The sequence below is a fragment of the Lygodium microphyllum genome, chromosome 11, assembly GCF_053477565.2.
Source record: "Lygodium microphyllum isolate KBCC chromosome 11, Lygodium_microphyllum_v1.1.10, whole genome shotgun sequence".
NCBI classification, from domain to species: domain Eukaryota; kingdom Viridiplantae; phylum Streptophyta; class Polypodiopsida; order Schizaeales; family Lygodiaceae; genus Lygodium; species Lygodium microphyllum.
In genome coordinates, this window is record NC_141145.1 from 59,480,265 (window position 1) to 59,508,159 (window position 27,895).

General features: G+C 42.0%; 1 protein-coding gene across 1 annotated transcript; it reads left to right on the forward strand.

Annotated features, from left to right (window-relative positions):
- The first annotated feature begins 1,672 nt into the window (after positions 1-1,672).
- On the forward strand, positions 1,673-27,895 carry LOC148028861 (Serinc-domain containing serine and sphingolipid biosynthesis protein). The gene is made up of 6 exons (XM_087687634.1): positions 1,673-2,004; positions 2,360-2,599; positions 2,712-2,823; positions 2,921-3,095; positions 27,000-27,240; positions 27,331-27,895. The coding sequence occupies exons 1-6, from the start codon at positions 1,818-1,820 to the stop codon at positions 27,621-27,623; spliced, it is 1,248 nt and encodes a 415-aa protein (XP_087543760.1). The 5' UTR covers positions 1,673-1,817; the 3' UTR covers positions 27,624-27,895.

Consider the following 27,895-nt stretch of genomic DNA (forward strand, 5'->3'; position numbering starts at 1 on the left):
TTTGTGTATGAGCCCCGGTAATAAAATCTTACGAAATCCACCATAAAGCCTCATGGAATCCACCGTGGAATATGCCTCCTGGCATCAGGAAACAAGTGCAAATGTTTTGAAAGACTACATTGAAGAGCTTCATTAGGATTCAAGCAAGCAGGTGACTATCATGGATACAAAAGAAGCATATGCAAGTAAGCAGAGCAAGTTGCTCCAAACGCTCTTTCAAGTGAAAAAAAAAACCAGAAGGGCAATGCTCTTGCACGTGATAGTGTACCCTTGTTAAGATAAGATCGCAACATTTAAGTATAATTAATGTATTATATATACACACACATGTATTATTATACTCTAACATTGCAAGAATGCAAGTATGTGATACCTATCTCTCTCTATGTCCAATACTTAATAATATATATACGTATTATTTTCTATATAGTTCTCTTTCCCTTTCATTATGATGTTTTTTTTTTCTCATGTATTAATGTACTTTAATATTAATATCAATATAACACCAATATGAAGCATGTGAAGAATTTAGGTGACGAGCACCTAATGTTAGTATATGTAGATCCAACTAGGGAAAACTTTTTCTAATGCGTTCACTTATATTTCAAAAGGTGAATATTTACAGCACCAGAACAAGGTTCATCAGGCTAAAAGCCAAAACCAAGGTAAACACTGTACCTAAGACATTGACTTGAGTTTCATGCCAAAAAGCTTAAGGATCTAGTGATGGGATTCAAAAACTTTCAGCACCGAGATGCAATTAGCAAGTAGTGAGCTAGTGCTCTCAATAGGGGGAAGTTGGGAGAGTTCACTTGGAAAGCAATCTTATTCCTCTTGATCTAGATAAATTTCAGGGCTACAATAGATGATAGGACAATTAGTTTCCATGAGGCACAATCCAAAATTGCTATGATTGCCAAAGAAGATCGTAGTGAAGCCAATCTTAGGCTAGCACCTTTAAGCCACTTCTTGGTTTTGCGCCAAATAGGCTTGATTGGTGGGCACTCCTAGAAGAGGTGTTTCTCATCCTCTTTGTGCCGCTTGTAAGACACAGAGAGGGGATAAGGGAATTCTTTTGGATAGCGTAGCTTTGAGTAAGGACTTTTCTTGAAAGGAGCCTCCATCTGAAAAAAATTAGTCTATAGGGAGGGGTGGCCTTCCAAGTGCGCTTCAACCGCCGATGTTGGCAAGGTCTTGCTGCACTTGTTCAACTGCTAAACAAGTTGAGCTCATTAAGCCCTTAAACATCCAAGAGTGTGCTGGAGCCATTGTGACTCCCATGGGGCCAAATTGAAGCTGGCCCATTTAATAGAGATAGTCCAACTGAATAGTTTCGGCTTAGACCGGTTACACACTGGCCGGGACAAGAGGTGCAAAAAGAGGTGTTTGCCGCAATACGTGTCAACAGGTCATTGGATCTGATTTTCACGGTCGGTGGATACTTTTGGGGGGGGGGGATCTCCCCCGTTGTGAAATTCGGGCACTCTTAATGCACATGAAGTCAACACATTTATTCAAAAAGGGAATTGCACGACTACAAGTTGTTTTTTTTTTGTTCCGTGTCTAATCAAAGCAATGGACGGCTTGTCCAGCAGTACGAGGCTGTGTGTAACCGGCCTTAATACGAGATTTAAGGTTTCGAAAGCCCGTTCCGGTTTAATAAGAGATTTAAGGTTTCGAAGGCCGTTCCATGCTTTTGCTTCAGGGTCGGGCAAACGCGCATTCGAAAGAAAGAATCGTCAGAAAGAAAGAAAGAGTAGAAACCTTCGACCATATCCAATCGTCCGATCGATCGTCTATAGCCAGCAGCAGCAACTATGGGGTTGATGGCATCCTGCCTGGCCTCCTGCTGTGCCTCCTGTGCTTGCGAGGCATGCCGCTCAGTCGCAGGCGGTATCAGCCGCAGATCCGCTCGTATCGCCTACTGTGGCCTCTTTGCCCTTTCCCTCATCATCGCACTCATCTTCAGGGAAGTAGCGGCGCCTTTGATGGAGAAAATTCCCTGTAAGTCCTCGCATTTACCAGGAAGCTAGGTTTTCCACCTAGCGAATGGAGTTTTCTAATTCGACCTTAAGGATAACAGAGACCATGTGTCTGTTTTGCGTATATGCGTGCTGCTCGAATAACAGATAACGGGGGCTTTGTAGGTGCCCCGTGTAAGATCACTGCATTTCCTTTGAGAAAATTGGAAGTTGTCAGTGCTCTATAAATTTTATTGTGGAGAACGACATGGGTCTTTATGCTCTTATTTAGTCAAATTCGTTTGCTTGTGTACGAAATTTCTGGGAGTATTTTTTGAAAACGGACTGTTTGTTTTAGGAGCAAGTAGAATATTGACAATCCTTTCTCTGATATGCAGGGATCAACACCTTCGCTCACGTTCCAGAAAAAGAATGGTTCGAGACACAGGCGGTGGTGAGGATTAGCCTGGGAAATTTTCTGTTCTTCTTGCTTTTAGCCGTGATTATGATTGGGGTGAAGAAGCAGAACGATCCTCGTGATGGATTGCACCATGGAGGCTGGATGGCCAAGTTTATTGCGTGGTCCACACTTATTGTTTTGATGTTTTTCGTTCCCAATGGAGTAGTCTATGCATATGGTATGATTTTTGGTTTGACCTTACTTCTGGTATACGTCTTTGGCTTTGATTTTTTGAAAGGGCTTTCTTTGTAAGTTTACTAATCCCAATTCATGTGCTTTTGTTTGTGTAGAGACATTGTCCAAATTTGGTTCTGGTGCATTTCTTCTTGTGCAAGTCATCCTTCTGATAGATTTTACTCATAGTTGGAATGCAGCATGGGTGGAAAAGGACGAAAAGTTTTGGTATGTTAAGGCATTTCTTGACTGGCTGTGAAGACACATATATAGTATGTGTCCTCTTGTTTTTGGCCATCACAAAGGGTGTACTTTTGTTTTGCAGGTACATTGCCTTGCTCATTGCCTCTATTTTCTGCTATGCAGCAACTTTCACCTTGTCAGGACTTCTTTTCCACTGGTTCACCCCATCTGGGTATGATTGCCAGTTGAACACTTTCTTTATTACTGTCACCCTTTTCCTCGTCTGCGCATTCACTGTCATCTCTCTTCATCCAAAGGTAGTACATCTATGCTCTTACACTAGGTCTGAGGACTCTTTAAATGCTTTGTAATATGTTCGTATGCACAGGGGAGCCATGAAGTATATGTAGGCAGTGAGTGTTTTGCATAATTGTTCTAGGAAGTAAATCAAAATCAAAAGTTAAAGCAGTCCACTCTCTTCATTCTTGTCAATGTATTGGTGGGAATAGATCCCACTATCTGAATACATAGATTGAGTAAGTTTTCTCAAGGAGAACCTCAAAGCTCCACCTACAAATTAAGATTATCCATGTAGAAGATAGGTGAAATCTACATCCCCTGTATCATAGATTAATGTCTGACCTCATGAAGCCATCATTAGGTAGGTTGACTTCTGACCTTGTGAAGCAGTAACTACAAAGAAAGCAAGTTTAACATGTGACTTTGTGAAACAATCGTAAGAAAGAAATCGAGAATGCTTTCTAAGCTTAAACATTTATATAAGGGTGACATTGTAAGGCACTAGTCTTCAAAAATTAAAACAAAAAAGCGATGATAGAAGCTAAAGGAAGAAATGTACATAATAAAAAGAGGAGGGAGTGATGTTTTCTTGGGGGTGGGGCAGGAGGGGGGAGAGGAATACTTGTAGTTACGAATCCTGGCCATCTCGGGAGCCGATACATAATTCTCCACTCTTGCGTATTTGGTGTTGGGTGTAAAAGCCCTTTTGCTGCTCTTGTGTATATATATTTACTTGTGCATGTGAACACACCCTTGCGGGCGTCAATGTACCTTACCCTAAGTATAAATACATTCTTTTATTCTTTATGTGTACCACATTGGTACACACCCATCTTGAGTCTCCAATCTGTTTGCACACTTTTTGTTGTTGAATACACCTCCTTTGCCATGTGCACTACCTGGGTACTTCCGCTCACCCTTCAAATTGGTATTAGAGCTGCGTCAAGAGTGTGCGCGCTTCTCGAGGGTTGTATGGGTCAGTTTTTGTGTGTGCACGCGAGCAGACAAGTAGGCGTGATCAATTGGACCAACAACAATTAGCGCGACTATAGGCATGACCTGTTGGGATTAGTTCGGTGGTTAGTTTTTTGACCAGAGGTAGGTGGTGACCAGGCGTAGGTCACGAGTCAGCAGTGAGCGTCACGTTTCCAAGGGGCGTCACGTTTCCAACAAGCGCCATCAGGTGCAAGGCTTGCAACAGGTCTATGGCTTGGTTTTTGGACACATTTCAGCCAATTTTCAATAGTTTTTTAATTATTTCTTGCAAGCACGCTGCCTTCTCATTGATAGGGGTTAAGGTGCGTAAGCACAATGCTCAGATTTGTATCCGAAAATTTGGGCCTTTTTCCAGATTTGATGCTATTCATGCAAAACAAAGACATTTGACCCAAAAATTGTAGACATTGTGCGCATTTGCCTTGGAAAATTTGGGGCTTTTCATGTACAAGTGAAATTTTGCTGAGCTGAGCCAATTTCATTGAGATTTGTGCACATTTGGACCTTGAAATTTGGGGGTTTTGCAAAATTTGTGAAATTTTTGCAACATTTGCCTATATTTCACACTTGGGGATGATGTATTAATGGAGTTAGGCTAGATTTATTGCAAAAATTTTGGGGCTTTTCGCATCGGTGATGCACTTTGAGTCGATTTGTGCTTTGACAGTAAAATTACAGTAGATTCACTCTTGAGTGTGAGAAATTTAGACTTTGGATGTATTAAATGTTGTAAAATGGCAGGTTCTCTTGTTACATGTATTGCTAAATACTCATTATGCAGTGAAACAGTGGCACATACAACACTTGGGTTATTGCATTTGGGCATCATGGTGATGTATTATTGAAGTGGGAGGTGTCTTTTATGCATATGTATCAGATTTGGTTCATGTATATGCTGTAATCAGCCCAAGGGACTGAAATTGCAATATGATGTCTACTTGTTGGGCACTTTTGGAAGTGCAAGTTTGAATACTTGCAGTTATATTCAGCAACCTTGCTATTGGCTAAAAGTATTCAGCATTTTATTGCAGTTTTTTAATTGCTGTAAATGGCTGGCAGTGCATCTACGTTTGACACAAAGAATCTTTTTGAGATTCGTAAATTTGATGGCAATGGCCTTGATCTTTGGAAAGATCATATGCAAGGTATAGTTTTTTTAAAGGATTGTGATGATGCTTTGGCAGAATATAAGCTTGTTGCTTTGTCAGATGAGGATTGGGCTATAATGAATAAGACATCCATTACCTATATCAAAATGGTAGGTACAAATGATATCTTGGTTGATATCAAGGGACTCACCATTGCTTATGCAGTTTGGGAGAAACTCAGGCTACATATGAGAATACAACTTCTGTCAATCAAGTTCATCTCATGCAAAAGTTGGTCAACTTGAAGCTTGATGAGTCTAAGCCCGCCTTAGAGCATTTAAATGCTTTCATTGGTATTTTGAGTCAGTTACAGGATGCGGGATTGCCGACTTTTGATCCTAAGCTAAGGGCTATCTTCTTGCTCATGACTTTGCTAGATTCATGGGAAGCATTGGTTGTGTCATTGAGCAACAATCCCAACTTGACATTTGATGGTGTGCGTGGTTCTATTTTCAATGAGGAGATTAGATGCAAGGCAAGTGGGGAAAGCAGTGGATCAGTGTACAATATAAGTGGACGAATTGAAAAGAGATCAAATGCTGCAAATAAGCACAAAAATTGCAATAAAAGCAAGAAAAAACAGCAAGATGTCACTTGCTATCAGTGTGGATGCAAGGGGCATAAAAAGCCCAATTGCAGGTACTATAAAAACGAGCAAGAACGCAACAAGTAGGCTAATGCAAAAGGCAAAAAGAATGAGAAGGATAGTAGCTCTATCCGTAAAGAAATAGAGAAGACAAATATGATATCTAATTCTAATGTTGTTATTGAGGAGATAGAAGAAGATAAAGATATTGATTTGTTGGTTGCATCTTTAGATTCATATGCTATGACAGTGGAAGACATGTATATCACTAAAAGGAATGTGTTAGATGCATTGTTGTTTGCACTACCTGTTTGAACCCGCAGGCAACTAGGCGACGGTCTGCAGAGACCAGACGGTAGCTTTTTGCATTAGGCAACATCAAAATTGTGTTTTGCTAAAAACTCAAATTTGTGTTTTTCGCAGGTGTCCACTTTTTGGTACAAGCGTCACCATATTTCAACAGGTGACAGCTTTTTTCACCTTGGTGATAACTTTCTGTTGTAGGCGATGGTTTTTGGGCAAGTCCTAGCCTCTTGGTGGTAGGTGATAGTTGTTTTTCAGTCCAATGCAGCTTTCTGGTGATTATAGATTCGAAGATGTCTCACCAGTTCATGAGCTTTGATGACTCAGAGGAGGAGCTTTTTTCTAGACACTCTTTTGAGTGGAGATGCGATTATCACAATTAAAGTTGGCACGAGAAGTTCCCCGTTCGCACCCGTTTCCCTTCTATTCATCTTTTAGCAAGACTTTCCGATGCAAAGTGGACTCGAGAGAGAGGGAGAGGGAGAGAGGGTCGGGGGAGGCAACGAGTTGTCCTTGTGCTTTTGGCCTTCTCTCCTCTTTCAGAGAAGGTTCCGTCCTCAGTGAAGATGCCATCCTTGATACCTTCCATACAGGTGCTTGCCTTACCTTTATTACCCAAAGAAGACAAACTCAATGGTTTGAACTATTTGTTGTGGTCGTACAAGGTGAAGTGCATACTCGACACCTTTGATCTTTGGGCTCTTGTTTCAAATTCCATCCCCCATCCTAAGGAGGATCCCACAGATGGAATTTCTATGAACCTTGTAGCTTTGTAGAATTGACTCAACTCTCAAGCTTTATCCTTCCTTTTTATGAGTTTGCAGGATTTTGTCCTTGTGCATGTTCACTGTTGGGATGTAAAGGTCCTTTATTCACCTCCGTGTATTTTACACGTGTATTGTTATGTTGTACATGTGAATGCACCCTTACGGGCCCTAAGTATAAATACATTTTATTCTTTGTGTACCAACATATTGTTGGTACACCAAAATCTGTTCGTCACTCTTACTCTCACTCTCACTCTCACTCACCTGTTCACTTCCTTTGCTGCAAATCTTCACGCTTCCGCTACCCGCGCACTCCAACAACTGGTATCAGAGCTGAGGTTAAGGTGCTCGCGCTCCTCGAAGTCCATGTGAGACAACACCAGCTCTTCGCTTGCGAGAAATCAGTAAGTCGTCACTCATACAGGTCAGGTCGTCACTGTTTCCAGGCACGTGTATGTGCTGGACAGTCAGGCGACAGTGTTGCAGGTCATGTTTTGTGCAAGCGACAGCCTGATAGACAGGCGACAGGTCGTTTTTGACCTAGCAGGCAGGGACAGGTCGTTTTTGATCAGGCGGCAGTCAAACAGGTCACGAGCAGCCAGGGACAGGTTGTTTTTTGATCAGGCGGCAGTCAAACAGGTCACGAGCAGCCAGGACAGGTCGTTTTTTGATCAGGCGGCAGTCGAACAGGTCACGAACAGGTCACGAGTATCAGGCACAGGCTGGACAGGTCACGAGCATCAGGCGCAGGCTGGACAGGTCACGCGATGCTGTTTTCGTCACGTTTTTGAGCAGGCGACAGCTCACGCAAGGCTGCCGCAGGCAGCGCAGGTCAACGGCTGCAGTTCGATACGATTTTTCTTCCAGAAAATTTTAAAATTTTTTCTAAGGTTTACTGCAAGCAACCTCTTTGCCACTGACGGGAGTTCGCGCGCGCAAGCACAGTTCTTAGATTTGGTCAAATTTGAACCTGGAAATTTGGGGCTTTTCCCAGATTTGATGCTGTTTATGCTTGACAGTGACATTTGTGTCAGAAATTGCAGACATTGTGCACATTGACCTCAATTAATTTGGGGATTTTTCAAAATTTGTTGGAATTTTGCTCATCCGAGTAAAATTTCTTGGCATTGGACCAAGGAAAATTGGGGCTTTTCATGTATTGATGCAATTTTGCTCAGCTGAGTCAGTTTGGCTGACATTTGCGCACATTTGGACCTGGAAATTTGGGATTTTGTGCAGAATTTGATAAATTTCTGCATTATTTGCCTGTGCAGTGGCTGGTTTATGTCAAAACAGCAGAGGATTATTGCTGGTTATGCAAGAACAGCAGTGTATTTGCTGATTTAGCTTGTGCTCTTGCAGTTCAGTGCTTTTACACTTGTACTTTGTGAAAAAATGGCTGCAACTTCTTCCAGTTCTGACATTAAAAGTTTGATGGAAATCAAGCGATTTGATTGTCAGGGCTTTGATCTTTGGAAAGATCGTATGCAGGGCATACTGTTCTTAAAGGATTGTGAGGATGCTTTGCAAATGGATAAACCCGCACAAATGTCTGAGGCGGATTGGGCCAAAGTCAATAAAAGGGCTGTGGCTTATATAAAGATGGGTGTCACTGATGACATTTTGACAGACATTAAGGGTTTAGACACTGGTCATGCAATATGGGAGAAGTTGAAGACTACCTATGAGATCACCACACCTGTTAATCAGGTGCATTTAATGCGTAAGTTGGTGAATATGCGGCTGGATGAGTCCAAGCATGCAGCTGAGCACTTGAGTGCATTTACTGGCATTTTAAATCAGCTCAAGGATGCAAGTTTGGATTTTGATGATAAGTTGAGGGCGATCTTTTTGATCATGACATTGCCTGACTCTTGGGAGACTTTGGTTGTTTCTCTCAGCAATAACCCCAACCTCACATATGATGGTGTGAGGGGTTCGATCTTGAATGAAGAAATTAGACGTAAGTCTAGTGGAGAAGGCAACAACTCAGCTTACAATGTTAGAGGCAGGGCTGAAAAGAAAAATGCAAATGCTGGACAGAGAAGCAAGAGCAAGAGCAAAGGAAAAGAAAAGAGTGATGCTACATGCTATCAGTGTGGTCGGAAGGGCCACAAGAAGCCTGATTGCAGGTATTACAAGAAGGAACAAGAGAGAAAGAAGAATGCAGGAGACAAAAGAAGAAAGAGGAAAAGACAGATGCATCTGAGGCAGGTAAAGGCAAGGAAAAGGCCAATGTAGCCTCTAGTGTTGTCATAGAGGAGCTCTCAGATGCAGAGGCTGATGTATTATGTGCAGTGGATTATGATGCCCTTGTATGTCACATGCAGGATATGCAGATTACCAAGGTTGATGTGATTGATGCACTTTTGTCAGTTGATGATTGTGTCACTCAGACTTGGATTGTAGACTCTGGTGCCTCTTTCCATGTGACTCCATGCTTGGAGTTTTTTGCTACTTTTGATGCAGGCTGTTATGGCAAGGTTTACCTTGGAAATAATCATGCTTGCAGCATTGATGGGATTGGCACCATACACTTGTCTTTGGATAATGTGCAAGAACTTGTGTTGAAAGATGTCAGATATGTGCCTGGCATCAAGAAGAGTTTACTATCTGTTGGACAGCTTGACTTGCATGGTTACACCACACTGTTTGGTGGTGGTTTATGGAAATTAAAAAGGGGTTCCATGCTGATTGCTAAAGGAACCAAGAAGGGCACTTTGTATTGTCTGCACTGTAAAGCTTTGAATGGCAAGTTTCTTGCAGTTGCTGAAATTGGCTGTCATTTGGAGTTATGGTATAAGAGATTAGGCCATATGAGCCAGAAAGGACTTGATGTCCTTACCTCTTTGAAGAGGGTTGATGGAAAAGGCTCTAAGCTTGATTTTTGTAATGACTATCAGTTTGGAAAGCAAATGAAAAATTCCTTTTACTCTGGTGTCTCCCGTAAGTCAAATGTCTTGGACTTAGTGCATTCTGATGTATGTAGCATGCCTTTGAAATCGTTGGGTGGTGCTGCATACTTTGCCTCTTTTATTGATGACTGTTCCAGGAAGATTTGGGTTTATTTGTTGAAAAAGAAAAGTGAAGTGTTTGCTGTTTTTAAAACTTTTCATGCATTCGTGACCACTCAGACAGGTAGAAAGTTGAAATGCTTGAGAACTGATAATGGGGGTGAGTTCACGTCTAAAGAATTTAAGTCCTTTTGTGACCTGCATGGAATCAAGAGGGAGCTTACAGCCCCTTACAGCCCTTCTTCAAATGGTGTGGCTGAAAGATACAATAGGACTCTATGTGAGAGAGTGCGGTGCATGCTGTCCACTGCTAATCTCCCTCATGAATTTTGGGGAGAGGCACTTAAAACCGCGGTTCACATTTGTAACCGCTCTCCAAACAGGTCCCTAAATAATGGCATTCCTGAGGAGGTTTGGTCTGGCAAACCGGCCTCATATGACCATTTACGAATATTTGGCTGTGATGCTTTTGTGCATGTTAGAAATGAGCTGAGGAATAAACTTGACCCCAAATCCACCAAAGGCATTTTCATGGGCTATGGTGATGAGGGTGAATTTGGCTATAGAGTGTGGCTACCTCAATCCAAGAAAATTGTTCGCAGCCGTAATGTTGTGTTTAATGAGGCAAAGTTGCTGAAAAGTACTTTAGCCTCTGATGAAGACATGAAAAAGGTCAAATTTCAGAATTTGCAGCCACCTATTACTTCAAATGATGAGCCTCATGGTGCTGTACCACAGGCTGAAACTGATGATCAGCCGGTTATCTTTAAGCCAGATGATGATGGACATCAAATAGAAGCACAGGGAGGTCATGGACAGCAAGATAGACTTGCTGATTATGAAAATGCAGGTGCTGGAAATGAAAATGACGGTGCTGTACAGCATGAACAGCATGCTGAAAATGGCTTACAGCAGCCAATAAATGCTGAAAAGAACATGCCTCCAGATGTAGATCCGATTCCTGAGAGTGGATCATTGGGTACGCAGGTCTACATGCCTAAGAAGGCAGCCACATAGGTATGACCCCTCTTTGCATTATGTGATGCTTACTGACGAGGGTGAGCCTCTGACATATAAATAGGCTAAGTCATGCAAATTCAGCAATAAGTGGGAGCTAGCTATGCAGGAAGAGATCAAATCTCTGTATGCTAATGATACTTGGGATCTTGTGTTGTTGCCCAAAGGAAGAAAGCCTCTTCCAAACAAATGGGTTTACAAAGTAAAGACAGTTGATGGGAAACCCAAGTACAAGGCAAGATTGGTTGCCAAAGGGTATGCACAGAAGGAAGGGATTGACTTCCAGGAGGTCTTCTCACCTGTCATGAAGATGACCACACTACGTGTGCTTTTTGCTCTCACTGTTGTATTGGATTTAGAGCTGTACCAAATGGATGTGAAAACAGTCTTTTTGCATGGTGACATTGATGAGGAGATCTACATGAAACAGCCCGAGGGTTTTGTAGTTCCTGGAAAAGAGCAGTTGGTATGTAAACTAAAACGCAGCTTATATGGGCTGAAACAAGCACCACGGCAGTGGTACAAAAAGTTTGACACTTTTATGCTCTCTCATGGGTTTACACGCAGCCATGCATATCATTGTTTGTATATGAAAAAGGATACAGATGGCAGCCCTATCATACTTGTTTTATATGTGGATGATATTTTGCTAGCTGGGAAGAGAAAGACTAGCTTGGATGCCCTCAAAGATCAGCTGAAATCAGCTTTTTCCATGAAAGATTTGGGGAATGCAGAGCATATATTGGGCATGAGGATTCGTAGGGATAGAACGCAGAAATTGCTGTTCTTATCTCAAGAAAAGTACATTGAAAAGGTACTGGACAGATTTAACATGGCTGAAGCTAAGCCTCTCGGAGTACCCTTACCTCCATACCTTAAGCTTAGTAAAGCCAACAGCCCAAAAGATGACATGGAAGCCAATGCTATGAAGGGAGTCCCTTATGCATCAGCTTCTGGCTCTCTTATGTATGCTATGGTGGCTACTTGTCCCGACATTGCTCATGCAGTGGGAGTTGTCAGCAGGTTTATGTCAAATCTTGGCAAACCACATTGGGAGGCTGTCAAGTGTATTCTTAGATATCTGAAGGGTACACAAAGAAAGTGTATTTGCTATGGGCAGGGTGCACTTAATTTGCAGGGTTATTGTGATGCAGACATGGCAGGTGACTTAGACACTCGCAGGTCCACTAGCGGGTATGTCTTTACAGTTGGTGGAGGGGCCGTCTCTTGGTGCTCCAGGTTGCAGAACATCGTCGCACTGAGTACTACTGAAGCTGAATACATATCAGCTACTGAAGCTTCTAAGGAAGCTATATGGTTGAGCAGACTCGCAGAGGATCTCGGCATGTCTGTGAGTACTCCAGTGTTGGGATGTGATAGCCAGAGTGCTGTGTATCTGGCTAAAAATGCCATGTATCATTCACGCACAAAGCATATTGATGTGCGATATCACTTTATCAGACAGATTCTTGAGGATGGTCTAATCACATTGACCAAGATCAAAACACAGGACAACCTTGCAGATGTTCTCACTAAAAGTCTAGGCAAGGCTCAGCATGAGCATTGCATACGACTAGTGGGAGTTGGTTAAAGGTTCACTCCGGACCTTTAAGTGGGAGGTTGTTGGGATGTAAAGGTCCTTTATTCACCTCCGTGTATTTTACACGTGTATTGTTATGTTGTACATGTGAATGCACCCTTACGGGCCCTAAGTATAAATACATTTTATTCTTTGTGTACCAACACATTGTTGGTACACCAAAATCTGTTCGTCACTCTTACTCTCACTCTCACTCACCTGTTCACTTCATTTGCTGCAAATCTTCACGCTTCTGCTACCCGCGCACTCCAACATTCACTGGTTGAAGAACGTGGTGGAAGTGTGGAAGAAGCTTGTATCTTTGTATCAACATAAGACGTTTGTCCACAAGATTTCCGTGAAGAAGTTGTGGATGCTTAGTCTTGATGATTCCTCCTTTATGAAAGAGCACATCATGAAGATGGAGGACATGAGAGGTGAGCTTGCCTCTCTTGGTTGGATAATATTCTCTAAAGATATGGCTATGATCCTTTTGACTTCATCTCCTCGGTTCAATGTCTTCTACACCTTGAGGATCCATAAGACGCTCTTATGGGAGGAGCTTTCAACGCTTATCTTGAAGCATGACGAGCAACTGAGAGAGGTTGGGGCATATAGTTCTGGCTCCACCGAGGCATTTATTGCAGATACAAGTGGAGGGAAGAAGAAGAAGTCAGAGGCCTAGGATAAGAAGTAGGAGGACAAGAAGAAAGAGAAGTAGAATAAGCCCAAGTGCCCACATTGTGGGAAGGGTACTCATCCTGAGAAGTGTTGGCAAAAGTACCCCCATCTGAAGCCTAAGGAGAAGGATTCCAAGAATTCGAAAGTTGCCTTGTTAATGTGATAGAGTTTGTTTTGTGTATGTATTTGTCGAGGAGGATACAACTCTTGCTTCTTCTACTCAGGAGAAGCCTTGGCTTGTTGATAGTGGGGTCTCTTCTCACATTACCTATAGATAGGACTGGCTTCGGGACTTGAGTGCCAGAGGGGGTATCGTCACCATTGGTAACAACTCTACAGTTTCTGTTTGAGGATACACTAGTACTTGGTGGTATTTGATACCAGTTTGTTGGTCTAGGTCATTCATTTTGGCTATAAGTGTCAGTTGGTGACACTAGAGAAGTGGCATTAAATGGCATCTAACGTCAATTTGATGGACAAAGATGACGTAGAGACACTCGGGAATGGAAGTTGCCTAGCTAATTTAATTATTGGCCAATCAGCCTATTTTCTTGGGCACTGAAATAATTATTAGATTAATTTTTAGTATTTAAAGATTGAAAATTAATATTTAAATATAAATAATATTGAAAAATGAGATTAGAAGGTTGCAACTTGGCAAAACTTACCCATGCAAGTGGGAAAAACGTTTTAAGAGGCTGGTGGAGTCTATTTCAGCCATTGTGAGAGAGAAGGAGGCTATTAGAGAGTAAGGAGAGACTACTGATGTGATTTGTAGCCACTAGGGATCAGTCCTACAACATGTGATTGCAATTTGGAGCCCTCCAAGAGCAGGTGATAACAGCCCAAGGTCCTTCTGGTGCAGATGACAGCATATAGAAGGGGGGCAGAAGTCTTTTTGGTGGTCCTAACCTATAGATGATAGCTTTTATGGTGGTTTGAGTAGGGTAGCAATAATTTTTCAGTGTTTATTACAATGAAACTCTGAAATTTCTCTCTACAGCATTCTCTTTTATCTCCCAGCCTTTCTACAACCTTGCTCCGAAGCTTACAGTATTGAGATCACCAGAGGTTGAGAAATTTCAGATTTCTTTGTTGTAAACTCTAATCTACATAAAAAATTAGGGTTTAGCAGCAGCCTTGGAAAGTGTGCCAAAAAGTGGAAGCTCCAAGACTTGGATTTAACAAGGTTGAAGTTGTTTTCAATCAAATTCAAGTGGAGAGACCAGCAAATCAATGAATTTGGGGCATTTCTCATCTCCATCAAAGTGGGCGAAGGCCAATTGTTAGCTCGAACTTGGGGACAAATCAGATTGAAGACTTGCTGGTCATTTTGGACAGCAAGGGGAGTTGGAATATCAAAAGGGATTGGGAAAATCCCATTGTATATCAACTTCTTCTTCAAAATGTCCATTGTCCAAGATTGTGAGTTAATTTTCATTTCTCAGTTTTGTAATAAATGTTGCTATTGTAATTAAGTTGCAATCAGGGAATTATCACCCATCCATAGTAGGAAGGTTGGTTTCACTGTTCATGGTCTTACACGGCTTGGTATCCGTGTGGTCTTTACATAGAATGCGGTGACAGTGGAGGATGCTTCTACATGTAGTGTTCTTTGGATCGGATCTCAGGAGGGTGGGCTTTACATGCTCACAGCCTTAGCCACGATGTCTTCCCATGAGCTTGGTTGCGTTGGCATGCTCCACGAAAGAAGATAGTGGACGGACTACTTGATTTTCCTGCTATTCACACTTTATACCCTAGCTGTTTGAGGGGCAAGCAACATAGGTAGCCACATTTCAGATTGCCACTAGGAGGGCTTTTTTTCCACTTGAGTTGGTTCATACCGGTCTTTGTGGACCTATGGGCACGGCCTTCCTTGGAAAGGCCAAGTATTTGGTGCTGATTATAGACGACTTGAGTTGCTATGTGTGGCCTTATTTTCTAAAGTAGAAGAGTGAGGCGTACCTCTGTTTTTGTAAGTGAAAGGTGTTTGTGGAGACACAAACTACTTCCAAAGTTCATGGCGTATGAGCAAATCATGGTGGCAAGTTTACTACTTCCAAAGTTTGTGGCGTATGAGCAAATCATGGTGGCGAGTTTACTTCTAATCTCTTTTCTTGGTTTTGCAGGAATCACGGCATTTGGATGGAGTATACCTATCTGAATACACCTTCGGAGAATGATGTGGTGAAACACACAAATTGGACCATGCTAGAGATGGTCCGATTGATGTTGGAGCATTAGGGTCTTTCGTATACCCTTTAAGGTGAGGTGGTGACTACTGTGGTGCACATTTGCAACCGCTCCTCGACTTCTGTATTATAGGATATGACTCCTTATGAGGCTTTATATGGTCGAAATCCTTCCGTGTCTCATTTTTATCTTTGGTTGTGATGCTTTTGTCCATGTGGACAAGAAGAAGAGGCAAATGAAACTTGACTCCAAGTCAAGGAAGCTTATCTTCATGGGCTACAACACTACCACGAAGGACTATCGACTCTACGACCTAATGACATGAAAGCTTGAGGTGAGCAGGGATGTGATCTTTGATGAGGCTTTGGCCTACAAGGATCCAATTGATGATTCTATTGTAGGCGATTCTTCGTTATCGACCGACTCTCCCTCATGCTCGGTTTCTCTTTCCCTCCAGGTTGCCTTTTCGCACCCCTTCTTTGTCTTTGGCTCCTCCCCCTTCCCCTTCCCCTCCTCCTCCTTTCTCTACTTCGGCTTCCCTACCACCATTGACGGAGGCTACCACTTCTACTTCATCGCATATTTTCAACCCTATTGCCTTCCCTTCACAGTCTTCTTAGGGTGCTCAGCCATTAGAGGGGGAGCCTTTTTTAGAGGAGGATTTACCTTCCCTTGGTGAGGGGGAGTCCCTACCCCAGACAGGTGCATTACAGGTACCAAGACCGACAGTTTCCCTTGTAGCAGGATGAGCCTATTCAGATTCCCGGTTGGTACCGACAACTCATGCAGGCTTTAGGTGTTTCTCACTTTCTTGCTTCTCCTATAGGTCCACGTAGATCAGCTCGCTTATAGGCCCAGTGGAATAGTCCACTTTGTGTGAACTATGCTCTTATGTCACAGATTTTTCATGAATGTGAGCCTACTATGATTGAGGAGGCTCTTGTACAGGATATTTGGTGTCAGGCCACGTAGGAAGAGCTTGATTTCATTGTGCGTAATCAAACTTGGGAGTTGGTTCCGTGTCCCTCGAAGCGGCAGGTGATAGGTGTGAAGTGGGTCTTTAAGACCAAGTACCTTGCAGATGGTTCCTTGGACAAGTGCAAAGCTAGGCTTGTTGCCAAGGGTTTTGCTCAGAGGGCAAGGTTGGACTATTTTGAGACTTTTGCACCTACGGCTTGAATGTCTACTATTTGGGTTATTTTGGCTCTTGCAGCCCACCATTGCTGGCCTATTCATTAGATGGATGTGAAGTTTACCTTCTTGAATGGAGTCCTTGAGGAGGAGATTTATGTTTCATAGCCTCCTAGTTTTCTTGTGTAGGGGAAGGGGGACCATGTCTATAGATTGCGGAAGGCCCTCTATGGCTTGAAGCAAGCTCCCAAAGCTTGGTACCAAAGGTTTGATTGATTCTTTCTTCGGACTAGCTTCCATTGATTAGCTCATGACCCCACTCTATACTTCCAGGTTGAGGATGATTGGTGTGCTTTGCTCATCTTGTATGTGGGTGATCTTATCTTTACAAGGAGCCATACTCAAGAGGTTGATCATACTTGGGAGATTTTGTGATAGGAGTTTGACATGATGGATATAGAGATCCTTCACTTCTTCCTTAACTTGGAGATTTATTAGATGACACAAGGCATCTTTGTTTTGGAGTATAGGTACATTTCCAAGCTTCTCTCAGAGTTTGGTATAGTCGATTGTCGGCCTCTTTCATGTCCCATGGACCCAGAGTCCAAGCTTTTGGCAGTTGGAGTTCCCCTTCCAGATGCCACCTGTTATAAGTGTCTTGTTGGCTCCCTTGTTTGGCTTATTCACACTCAACTGGATATTTCTTTTGTTGTGGCTCCGTTTTATTCTTTTATGACGACTCCCATCGAGGAACATTGGAGCGTGGCCTTGCGCATTCTTTGTTATTTGTAGGGGACTCGATCCAATAGGATCATGTATGGAGAGGGGTTTACTCTCTTTGGTTGGAGTGATTTTGATTGGGCAGGTGATGCGGATTCACAGAGGTCCACTATAGGTTATGCCTTTTCCCTTGGATCGGGAGTTATCTCGTGGATTACCAAGAAGCAGCCTACTGTAGCCCTTTCTTCTACAGAGGCTGAGTATCATGTTCTATGTCACGGGGACGTGAAATTTTGAGATGCTTTAATCTTGCTAGTAACATTTGATTAAGTTATTAATCAAATGTGCAAGGTTGTTTAGCACATGTGATGCACATGGCAGTTATTTTATGGGAACGGGCCAAGGACCCCGAGGATGCAATGGGTGTTAAAGGCAAAAGTTGTGTTAAGTTATGCCAACTGGGTTTTGGTGGTCAGTTGGTGCCAGGTTGGACCCTAGGACAATTGTTTGGCCATTAAGTGTCAGTGGTGACACTAGGGACTAGCATTAATTAATTAATTAATTAATGCTAGTCTAAGGGTCAACAGAGATTGGGAACCACTCCAAGTTGCAAATGGCCCAGCCAATTTCATTACAGATGGGCATGTTTAATTTTGGGCAGGGTCAAAAGGGTTGAAATTAATTTTCAAAATTAATTAATTTTGAAAAATTAATTTAATGGCTGAAAATGCATTAGAAAGGCTGCCACTTGGCAAAACTTTCCCATGCAACTAGGGAGAAGGCTGTTGGAGGTGGTGGAAGCTGAATTGCAGCCATTCTAAGCTTGGTGGAGGGAGAGGAGGTGATCAGATTTGGCTTTGAGAGGCAATGGCGACTGATTGCGCACCGTGACAAGACAGGGGGCAGTAGGTTCTTCTCTTCCGCCTCAAGAGAGGCGGCGGTAGGAGAGGAGGGCTCGCCAGCTGGGCTGGTGTTTTATCCCCCTTTTGAAGTTGTTGGTGCTATCAGATTTGTCATCAGAGCTACTAATCAGAAGATACATTTCAGCTGATTTTCTCTCTCTCTATAGCATTCTCTCATCTCCTCCAGTCTATGCCTAAGCATTCTCAGTAATTCTCAGCCATTGGTAGCAAAGTACAGCCAAATTTGGTGGACAGCAGAGAGTTGACTGCTGTAAACCCTAAATTACAGCAGTAATTAGGGTTTAGCAGCCACCTTGGGACCCGTGCCATCAGTCAAAGGCATTGTACACTGAAATCAGCACCGGAAATTCGTGGAATTGTGAGGATTTCAGATGCCTGCCCATCTATTGTGATTTTGGGGCAGCATTTGACCAATTGGGGTTCCATTAGAGCAAGTCCTGGGTGAAAATCAAGGGCAATTTGTCCGAATGCTTTGCTGATTATTGGAACAGCAAGGGGCTTTTGAATCAGCCAAGGAGATCGTGAAATCTCGGCTTGTAATTTATCCATCAGCAATTGAAATTAAAGAAATACCGAAAGGAGCGCCGGTTTTGGGGCCAACAGGGTGTCCACTGTCCAAGTTTATGAAGGTAAAGTGAGCATTTCAGTTTATGTTCATTTGCTAATTGCTGTTATTAAGTGCTTAATCAGGTTAAACCACCCTATCCGAGAATGTTCTACAACTATGGAGGTGGTGTTGTGTGTGGAGGTGGTGTTGTGTTTCATGCTCGCACGAAGCACATCGAGGTTCTGTACCTCTACGTTTGAGAGCGGATCGTGGATTCCGAGTTGGCGGTGGCCTACTGTCCCATGGAGGACAACGTAGCTGATCTTTTCATGAAGCCTTTGCCCAAGGCTTCTGTGCTTCATCACATCAGGTTTTTGGGTCTTCAAATAGACACTCCTCAGATTTGAGAGATGGTGTTAGCTTGCATGTGTTAGTCATGCCAATCTATCATCTCTTGGTTGTGAGTTCTTGTCAGAGTCTGACAGAGACATAGGAGCTCAATTTAGGTGCATTTTTTTAATTTGTCGGCTTCGCGTGTGCATTCCTAGACTAGTTATTGCCTTCTATAGTGTGCCTACACCTACCATACATTGTCATTGCCATTTGGGATTTTTTTGGGGTGTCCCCTATTTTGTTTCACATTTCTTCTATGTGACTAGCATTTATGGTCTCTCCTAAATCGGGTCGGCTAATATTTTGGTGCTTTTGCTATTTATAGCTGTACCCTACACTTGGCAGACACACTCTTCAGTCTTCAGTCTTCAATCTTCCCTTTGTAGGTGCATACTATGACTCTTCGTGCTTGGTATTGCCATCGTCATCGGCGTGATTAGGTGCCCTTACTGACGCTTTGGGCTGCGTGTAGGGATTGATTAGTCCATCATCATTGTATCATCATTCTTCTTCAATCGGTGTAGTATTCTTCCCTTATTTTCTACTTCCTCTCTCTCTCTCTATGCTTCTCTATGTGTTCGTGTTTCTCTTCCGTTGGGCACTCTCATAGATTTCAGCTCTCTCTCTTTATGTTGTCAAGTCTCCATTGCTTTTATATGTGTGCTCTTGGGTTCTTTACCTCTCTCTCCTTGTCCATTTTCATGGATACCATGAGGGACAAGAGTAGTAGGTGTAGCAGTTGGAGGAGTATCTCCTCTTGATTGTTGAGGCGGATTACCGCTCGTAGGTGCAATTGCTGTTTGTTATGAGTATTGGTAGTGAGTACAAAACCTATTCTTTTTTGATAGGAGTTGTTAGATAGATCTAGTTTCTTTGGTTCCATTGGAAGAAGGGGTGTCACCCTCGTTAAAAGTTGCCTTGCCATTTTGAGAGTTCTTGCCACCTTTGGATTTTCCTTTGCAAAAGAGGATACCTGTTGTTGAGAAATAACAAATTATGTATGCTCCAGGAAGAGATGTACTGAATCCCATATGCATAGTGAGGAGAGTGGAGAAGCTGAAAAGCTATAAAGATATGTACTTGGTTCACTTTTCAAGTAATGCTATGTGTACTTTGTACTTCATTTTGTGTCTCTGTCATGGTCAGCTCAAGATTGTGTTTATGAGTCCAAGCCTACATCTTGGAACCTAATTCACTTGAGCAATAGTTTGTCTTCTGTCTATGTCACTATGAGTCTTGTTACCGACTTCCATCCTCCATAGTCAGTGCTATGCTCTAGATCCATATTTTCTCACATGGTATCAGAGCCCAGTTGAGCATGGCACTACTCCTCCAGCTTCATTTCACTCTTATCCAGCTCAACTTGAGCTCATATCAACTTAGGACAAGTCTGGAGTTCCAATTCCTACTCTTTCTTCTCACTACCTGCTTGGCAGCCATAGCTAGACTGCACCTACCTTCAGTTGAGCACTTAGATCTCATCATACAGGCTGTTTTAGCTCTTACTTTTTTCATCAAAGTTGCTTCTTAGCTTAAGGCACTCCCTGCTATCACATCAGATGATGACATTACACCTTGTAGAACGCAGCATTGTGCATTTAATGAAAATGATGGAGTTCAGAATACTACAATGGTGTATACAGCCCACACAGAGCGAAAAACTAGGCCTCTATCCCGGAACCCTAACTGGCAACCATAGCTAAAGCTTGTTTTTTTTTTCACTATTTCTTCTCATTGAAGCCTCTACCAATCAAACTTACTTAGATTTCAGCAAGATTTTCTCTCCAAGCCAACAAGAAAAAGCTTCAAGAAGAAGATTAAGCATCAATGCCCAACATTGAGCTCCAAGATAGTATCTCCTTGATACTCATGCAATGTTGTTAAACACCAATCATCCTGTGTTTCTTGACATATTGAGATACAACTTCTTTACTGGTTATTTGAAGCTGATTGCTGCTGGTAAAAAATGGCAGAGCTTGAGCAAATAGCAAAGTTTAATGGGGAAGGCTTTCATACTTGGAAAGAGAAGACACATACCACCTTATGCGGAAAGATTTGTGGAACTTGTTTGAAGATGAAGAAGAAGATGCAGATGACAAGAAAGAAGATGCTGCTGCAGAAGACCTGCCTAAAACAAAGGCATGGAAGAAGATGAACAACAAAGCTCTAGGTATTATTGCTTGGGGTCTATTAGATGATGTATTACACCACATCTCTGGCACCACATCTCTGGCATCAAGGATGCAAAGAAGGCATGGGAAGAACTTGACAAGATCTTTGGTACACAAGCAAAGAACTTGAAGGTAAAATTACTTATGCAGTTTTATAAGTTGGATGTAAAAGACAGTTCATGAATGATTGTACACATCAATAAGTTCAAGAGTCTTAAAACTCGGTTAGCAACTCTTAAAAAGAACATTGATGAAGATGAGGCAATAGCAGTGCTACTTGCCAGTGTTAATTATGAACCGTATGAGAACCTTGTTTCAACACTAAGTAATGTTTCTAGTCTCTCACTCAAAGACATTGAGCACTCACTGCTTGATAGAGAAAGCAAATTTAAAAGCAAAGATGTAAAAGAAACCAGCTCAAGGGAAAATCTCTTATATATCAAAGGAGCTACTGGACCGAAGGGAAGAGGTCGAGGATTCAACATCGATAACAAAAGTCAGATGACATGTTATTATTGCGGTAAGATTGGCCATATTGCCAGTGAATGTTTCTACAAGAAAAGAGCACAACAGATGCAGAATGGCTATCATCAAAGTCAATTCATGAATGAAGAAGAAGAAGAAGAAGCTTCCGTTACCATCAACAACTCTGACAGATTGTTCTAATGAATTTGTTCCCATAGTGGATTTACTTTGTAAAAACCCTTGTAAAAAATGTAAAGTCTCAAACTTTAACTTGACTAGGCTGCCTATGAGCTAGTCTCCTGGGCCATGTTATCGTGTGGGGGGGGGGGGGGGGGCAAAAGCCAACCTGTAGGCATGGTTACTAAATCAATAACCCATCTATAGTGAATGGATAAAGGAAAGGTATGCTGAAGCCCATCTCTATGCTTAACCATAGAGTACATTTTCAACAAAATGCTCAATGTCTTTATACATGTTTTGCCACCAAAATTTCTCTTGTATTTTGGCAAAAGTACAGTGAGAAGAGTGGAGAAGCTCAAAAGCTATAAAGACATGTACTTGGTTCACTTTTCAAGCAATGCTATGTGTACTTTATACTTCATTCTGTGTCTCTGTCATGGTCAACTCAAGATTGTGTTTATGAGTCTAAGCTTATATCTTGGAATCTAATTCACTTGAGCAATAGTCTATCTTCTTGTCTATGTCACACTGAGTCTTGTTACCGACATCCATCCTCCATAGTCAGTGCTATGCTCTAGATCCATATTTTCTCACAATACCAGAGGCCCCTCTAAAGTGGACCATGTGGGGGAGGTCTTTTCATGGACTTGGTATGCAGCCTTGTATGATGCAAGAGCTAGCATTTAAACTTATAAAAGATTTGTAGTTGGGGCAATGAAATGACTTGCAAGCATGAAGTGAAATTATTTAGGAGGGAGGTTATGTAGGAATGTGACTTGATCGTCATGTGATTTTGGTGAGCTAGTGGTGGCGATTTCGGGAGTAACCGGCTATACTCCGCTATCTTGACTTTTAGATCATCACTTTCCTTAATGGAAAACTCTTGTAGTCGTGATTGAGATTGATATATCAAGTTCAATTTCTTGCCGCATAGCAATCAATAAGATGATTCCGATTATCAGATGCTAGGAAAAAGTATTGTAACTATGAATGAAACTTGGGGAGTAATCCTTGTATCAACTTGATATTCATTGTAGCATTGTGAGCTTGGATTGATTAGGTTGGACCGATCAAGAGTTTGCCGACTTGTCACAAGGACGTAAAATTTTATTGCTTTGCTTAGCATTTGATTAAAAGTTAATCAAATGTGTCAATGTGACTTGCATACGTGAGGTGCATGTAGGTGGTACTTGGTGTCAGATTTGGGCTGGGATCAATTTATTGGCTACTAACGTCAGTGGTGACACTAGAGATTAGGCATTAATTAATTAATTAATGTTGGTCTAATGGTCAATAAATGCTTAGGGATACTCTGAAGATGAATTGACCTAGCCAATTTAATTATTGGTTGGCAAAATTATTTTTTTGATCACTAGAATAATTATTAAAGTATAAGCTGGATAATGCTGAAAAATGGGATTAGAAGACTGTCACTTGGCAAAACTTATCCATGCAAGTGAAAAAAACGTTTTTGGGAACTAGTGAAAGTCTATTCCAACCATTGTGAGAGAGGAGAAGGTTGTTAGAGAGTAAGAAGATGTAGGAAAGTCTCTTCTAGACATTGTGAGAGAGGAGGAGGTTGTTAGAGAGCAAGAAGATGTTGCTGATGTGATTTGCAGCCACCAAGAGCTAGTCCTATAGTTGGTGACAGCAGTTTAGAGCCCTATAAGTGTAGGTGATAGAATACAAGAGGGGGCGACAGCCTTTTTGGTGGTCTTAAGCTGTAGGTGATAGCTTCCATGGTTGTTTAAGCAGGGCAACAGCAGTTTTTTAGCCTTTCTTTTGATGAAACTTTGATAATTCTCTACAGCATTTGCTCTCATCCTACAATCATCTCTCAAGCATGGCAACCATGCAATGCATTTCGCTGGGATTGAAATGCGAAATGGCTAAGATGGCTGAAATGTCTTATTAAAATGTGAAACATCCCAAAGTGAAACGGTTGACTGAAATATGGTTTTTAAATGCAAAAAAATGGTATTTTCTCACTTTTTTGAGGTTTTTTGCAAACTCTCATAGAATACGATTCTTATTGATCTTGTGTACACAAAAAAGGACATCTTTTGCTTGATATATAAGGACTTGCATGGTGTAAATGTATAAGTTGAAACTCATTGCTTATAAAGAAACCTCATCGTTTCACTTGGCGTTTTGCTTGGAACTTACCCAAGGTGAAATATTTTGGGGTGAAAGGCAATGTTTCAATGGTAAAACATTTCGAGGATGAAACGTTTCATGATTACCTCGCTCTCAAGTTGTGTTAGCAAAATCCAATCATTTGAGTTATTAGAGGTGGAGATATTGGAAAATCTCTATTGTAAGTACTAATTTTTGTTGGGGTTTGATAGCTACCTTGAGATGCATGCTCAGAATTGAAGGCCTAGGACTTGAATTCCAGTAGTTGAAATTGAGGAATTTTAGGGAGATTCAAGAGGCTAGCCTGTCCATATTAGATTTGGAGCTTAATTTGTCTTTTAAGGAGCAGGATGAAAGCCAATCCTCAAGCAAACCAAGTGGCAAATTGGTTTGGAGGTTTATTGGTCAGTTTTGACAGCAAGAGACACTTGGATTAGTGGAGGAGATTAGAGAACCTCAGTTGTAGTCCATCCATTTGCAATAAAAGTTAAAGAAATACCGTAAGGGGTGCTAGTTTTGGGGCCAACAGGTTGTTCACATTGTCCGAGATTAAAGTGGTAAAGTGTGCATTTTTAGTTTATGTGAATTTTATGCTTGCTGTAATTGTTGATTAATTAGGTCTCATCCGACATATACTCTGGATTAACTACTAGATCCCAAAGACCTTGAGATTTCAAGCACATAATGAGGTTTTGACCAAGTCATGAAATTCGATCTATAAAATGAGTCTTATGTACAAAAGTGTTCTTGGCCATGGCAATTGAAGTGCGTGCATTGCAATGCGAAGACCACCGATCAAAAAAGGATGGTTGCAATTGGGAAAATCTGAGCAAAAACAACCAACCAGACCTCAAAAAGTAGTCATCCAGCCTACAAGGATGTCAAATACTGAAAAACACACATGCTGGAATGCAAAACATAGTTAGTAACAGCAATAAATGCAGGCCATACAGCAATTAAACAATGCAAAAATAAAAACACAGATAGCTGAGGTGGACAACATAGGCAATAGAGGGCTGGAAACAGGCTGTATTGCACTAGGGTCAGGCCACCTGGGCAGCAATTAGGGACGATCAAGAACAACAATTGGCAGGCATGCATCAAAAGAAAACAACACTCCAGGACCTAGGGTGGATGTACCTTCAGCATGTAATTTGATACCATGTCAGATCTTTAAAAGTTGAAATCTGATACCATGTCAAAAGTGGGTGCTACGATGGAAGTGTGAGAATTTGCTGTAATAGACTGCGCAACACAAGAAAGAAGAAAGACCGCAAAAGGAAAGAAGAAAAGAACATTGCAGAGGGAGAACTTAGAGGTATTGTTCGGGAAATGGAATTTGTTATTATACCAAGACCTGAGATAATAGTGTACAACAATGAGTCACTGGTTGTGTGAGCACTAGCAGCGGCTCCCTCTCTCCAATAGGACGTGCTCTAGAAGTCTGCAAGTAATAACTAATTGAGGAGGAAGGAGCCTAGGCCATGAAAACTCAAACCATTCTCTCTAGGAGTGGGCTGAATGGAGGGAGTCAATGGAGATAGCCTCTAGATGATCTTTAAGCAACATACCACCAAAGCTCGGATGTTGGAGGATGTCTGTTAGTTTGCCTTATTCTATAAGTCTATCATCTCCTGGTTGTGAGCCTTCTTAGTCAGAGTTTGACAGGGACATTTGGAGCTCTGATTGTGTTTTCTTTCTAGTTTTGTCTGTTTGTTTGGCATCTGTGCTGCCCTAGATAGCTGTGATCAGCCCCAGATGGCTGGGAACTGCTATCCCTGCCATGTTAGCAGTCTGCACAGGTCAGCCCACATTTATGGCATATTTTATTGCTGGTCAGCCAGTTTTCTGCATATTTGGCCAACCAGCAGGTGCTCTGTCAAGTCGCTGCAGTCATTCTCTGTCTTTGTTGTGGGCAGCAGGCTGCACTCTCTGTTTCCATAATCATCACTGTTGAACATGCTGTCATCCGGTGCCCTCACTAATGCCTTGGCTTGCGTGCAGGGACTGATTTTATTCAGCTTTCTTCTTTGTTTAGTCCAGATCATTCTTCTCTTCCTGCTTTCACTTCTTCTCTCCTTTTCTCGCCATGTTCATGATTCTCTTCTGTTGTGCACTGAAGAGAAAGGAACCGCAGCTGTAACAGTCCCTTAAGAGTGAACAGCAGCAAATGCAGCCTCTGGAAGAGAAGACACAGCTGGCTGGGAACTCTAGAAGCAGGCAGCAGCAAGACTTGATGGAAACTCAGCCAACACACTGTCCTGATGATGACATCAACCAGGGTGGTTAAAACAGCAGTACAATCTTGTTATAATATGCAGGAGGATTATGCCCTCGCTATATTCATTCATTCGTGCTACTGTTGCCTGTCTTAGCCACTTGTGTTTCTAAGCTATGTCCTTGGGCAGTGTCAGGCATATTGCAAACATGCACTGACTGACACTAGAGTCATCATGATAAACATATGTATGGGAGTGATACGATTGCTATGATAAGTAATTATCAAAATGACTGGACTGTTCTTCAAGTTATCTAAATCACTGGAATATTCTGCAGATTTGTGATAATATTGAAACGTTCTGAGTTCAGAATAAATGAAAATCAGGAAAATTAACTATTATTAAGAGGTTGAAGAAACGAGCCACTCTATGTCTCTGTTAATGTTTCTTGGAAGGTAGAGTGGTAATGGTGAATGCCCTTCTGCACTAGCCAGCCTTAGTCATAATCGCATGCTTTATGTACTTTCATTTAGTGACAGTCCCAGTTTGAAGTGTGTACCATAGTGTTTGCAGCTTGCTGTGTAGGCAGTGGGAATAGTTGCTTCTGGTTTTGTGGAGCTCAAACACAACAATGAATTTCCTTCTTTGCATTATCTTTATATTTGCACTTTCTTTCTTCTGATTTGACAAAATAATGAATATGGTATGACATAATAATGAATATGGTATTTATTGGTCTGTTAAAACAGGTTGGTGGAAGCCTCTTACCTGCTTCTGTTGTATCCCTCTATTGTGCATACTTGTGCTTTAGTGGCCTGTCAAGTGAGCCTCGGGATTATGAATGCAATGGCCTGCATAAGCATGTGAAGGCAGTCTCAACTGGCACCCTTGTTCTTGGATTGCTTACGACAGTCCTGTCAGTGGTATACTCTGCTGTTCGAGCCGGGTCTTCCACAGCTCTCCTTTCTCCTTCATCCTCTCCTCGAGCAGGTAGCTTACCATTTCGAATTTGGGCTTTTTTGCATACATCATTACCAGAGCCAGTTTTTGAACTTGATTTCCTTTTGATTCATTATGCAGCTGGTCAAAAGCCATTGCTACCTGTAGGTGGTGAAGAGGAGGAAGAGGAAGAGAAAGAGCCAAAACCGGTTACATATGTCTACTCCTTTTTCTATCTTATCTTTGCACTTGCAAGTATGTACTCAGCAATGCTGTTGACCGGATGGACGAGTGCAAAAAGTGATGGTCAAGAATTGATTGATGTTGGCTGGCCCTCTGTTTGGGTGCGCATGTCTACGCAATGGGTGACTGCTGCACTTTTCATCTGGTCTCTGATTGCTCCCCTGGTGTTCCCTGATCGCGAGTTTTACTGAGCTGAATAAAGGCCTCTGAAGGTCATACATAACAATGCAGATCATGGTAATACTGTGAGGAAGTGTTGGGCACCAAAACTGCCTTTTGTGTAGCTTAAGCAAGCAAAACAGTTCCCAGACCTCTGGTGTTTGTATATGTATATATAGAACTCAATACAGGTGTGTGTGCATGTGCGCACTGCATAAAAGTGGGTTTAATGTGTCTGAACATAAGTTATTTATTGCAAATGTCTCTGCTCACATAAGTTATCTATTATAAGTTTCTCTGCTCA

Coding starts and splice junctions, on each gene's coding strand:
- LOC148028861 (XM_087687634.1), top strand. CDS start 1,818: ATGGGGTTGATGGCATCCTGCCTGGCCTCCTGCTGTGCCTCCTGTGCT. Junction 2,824..2,920: donor GAAAAGGACGAAAAGTTTTG/GTATGTTAAGGC, acceptor TTTGTTTTGCAG/GTACATTGCCTTGCTCATTG. Junction 3,096..26,999: donor TCATCTCTCTTCATCCAAAG/GTAGTACATCTA, acceptor CTGTTAAAACAG/GTTGGTGGAAGCCTCTTACC.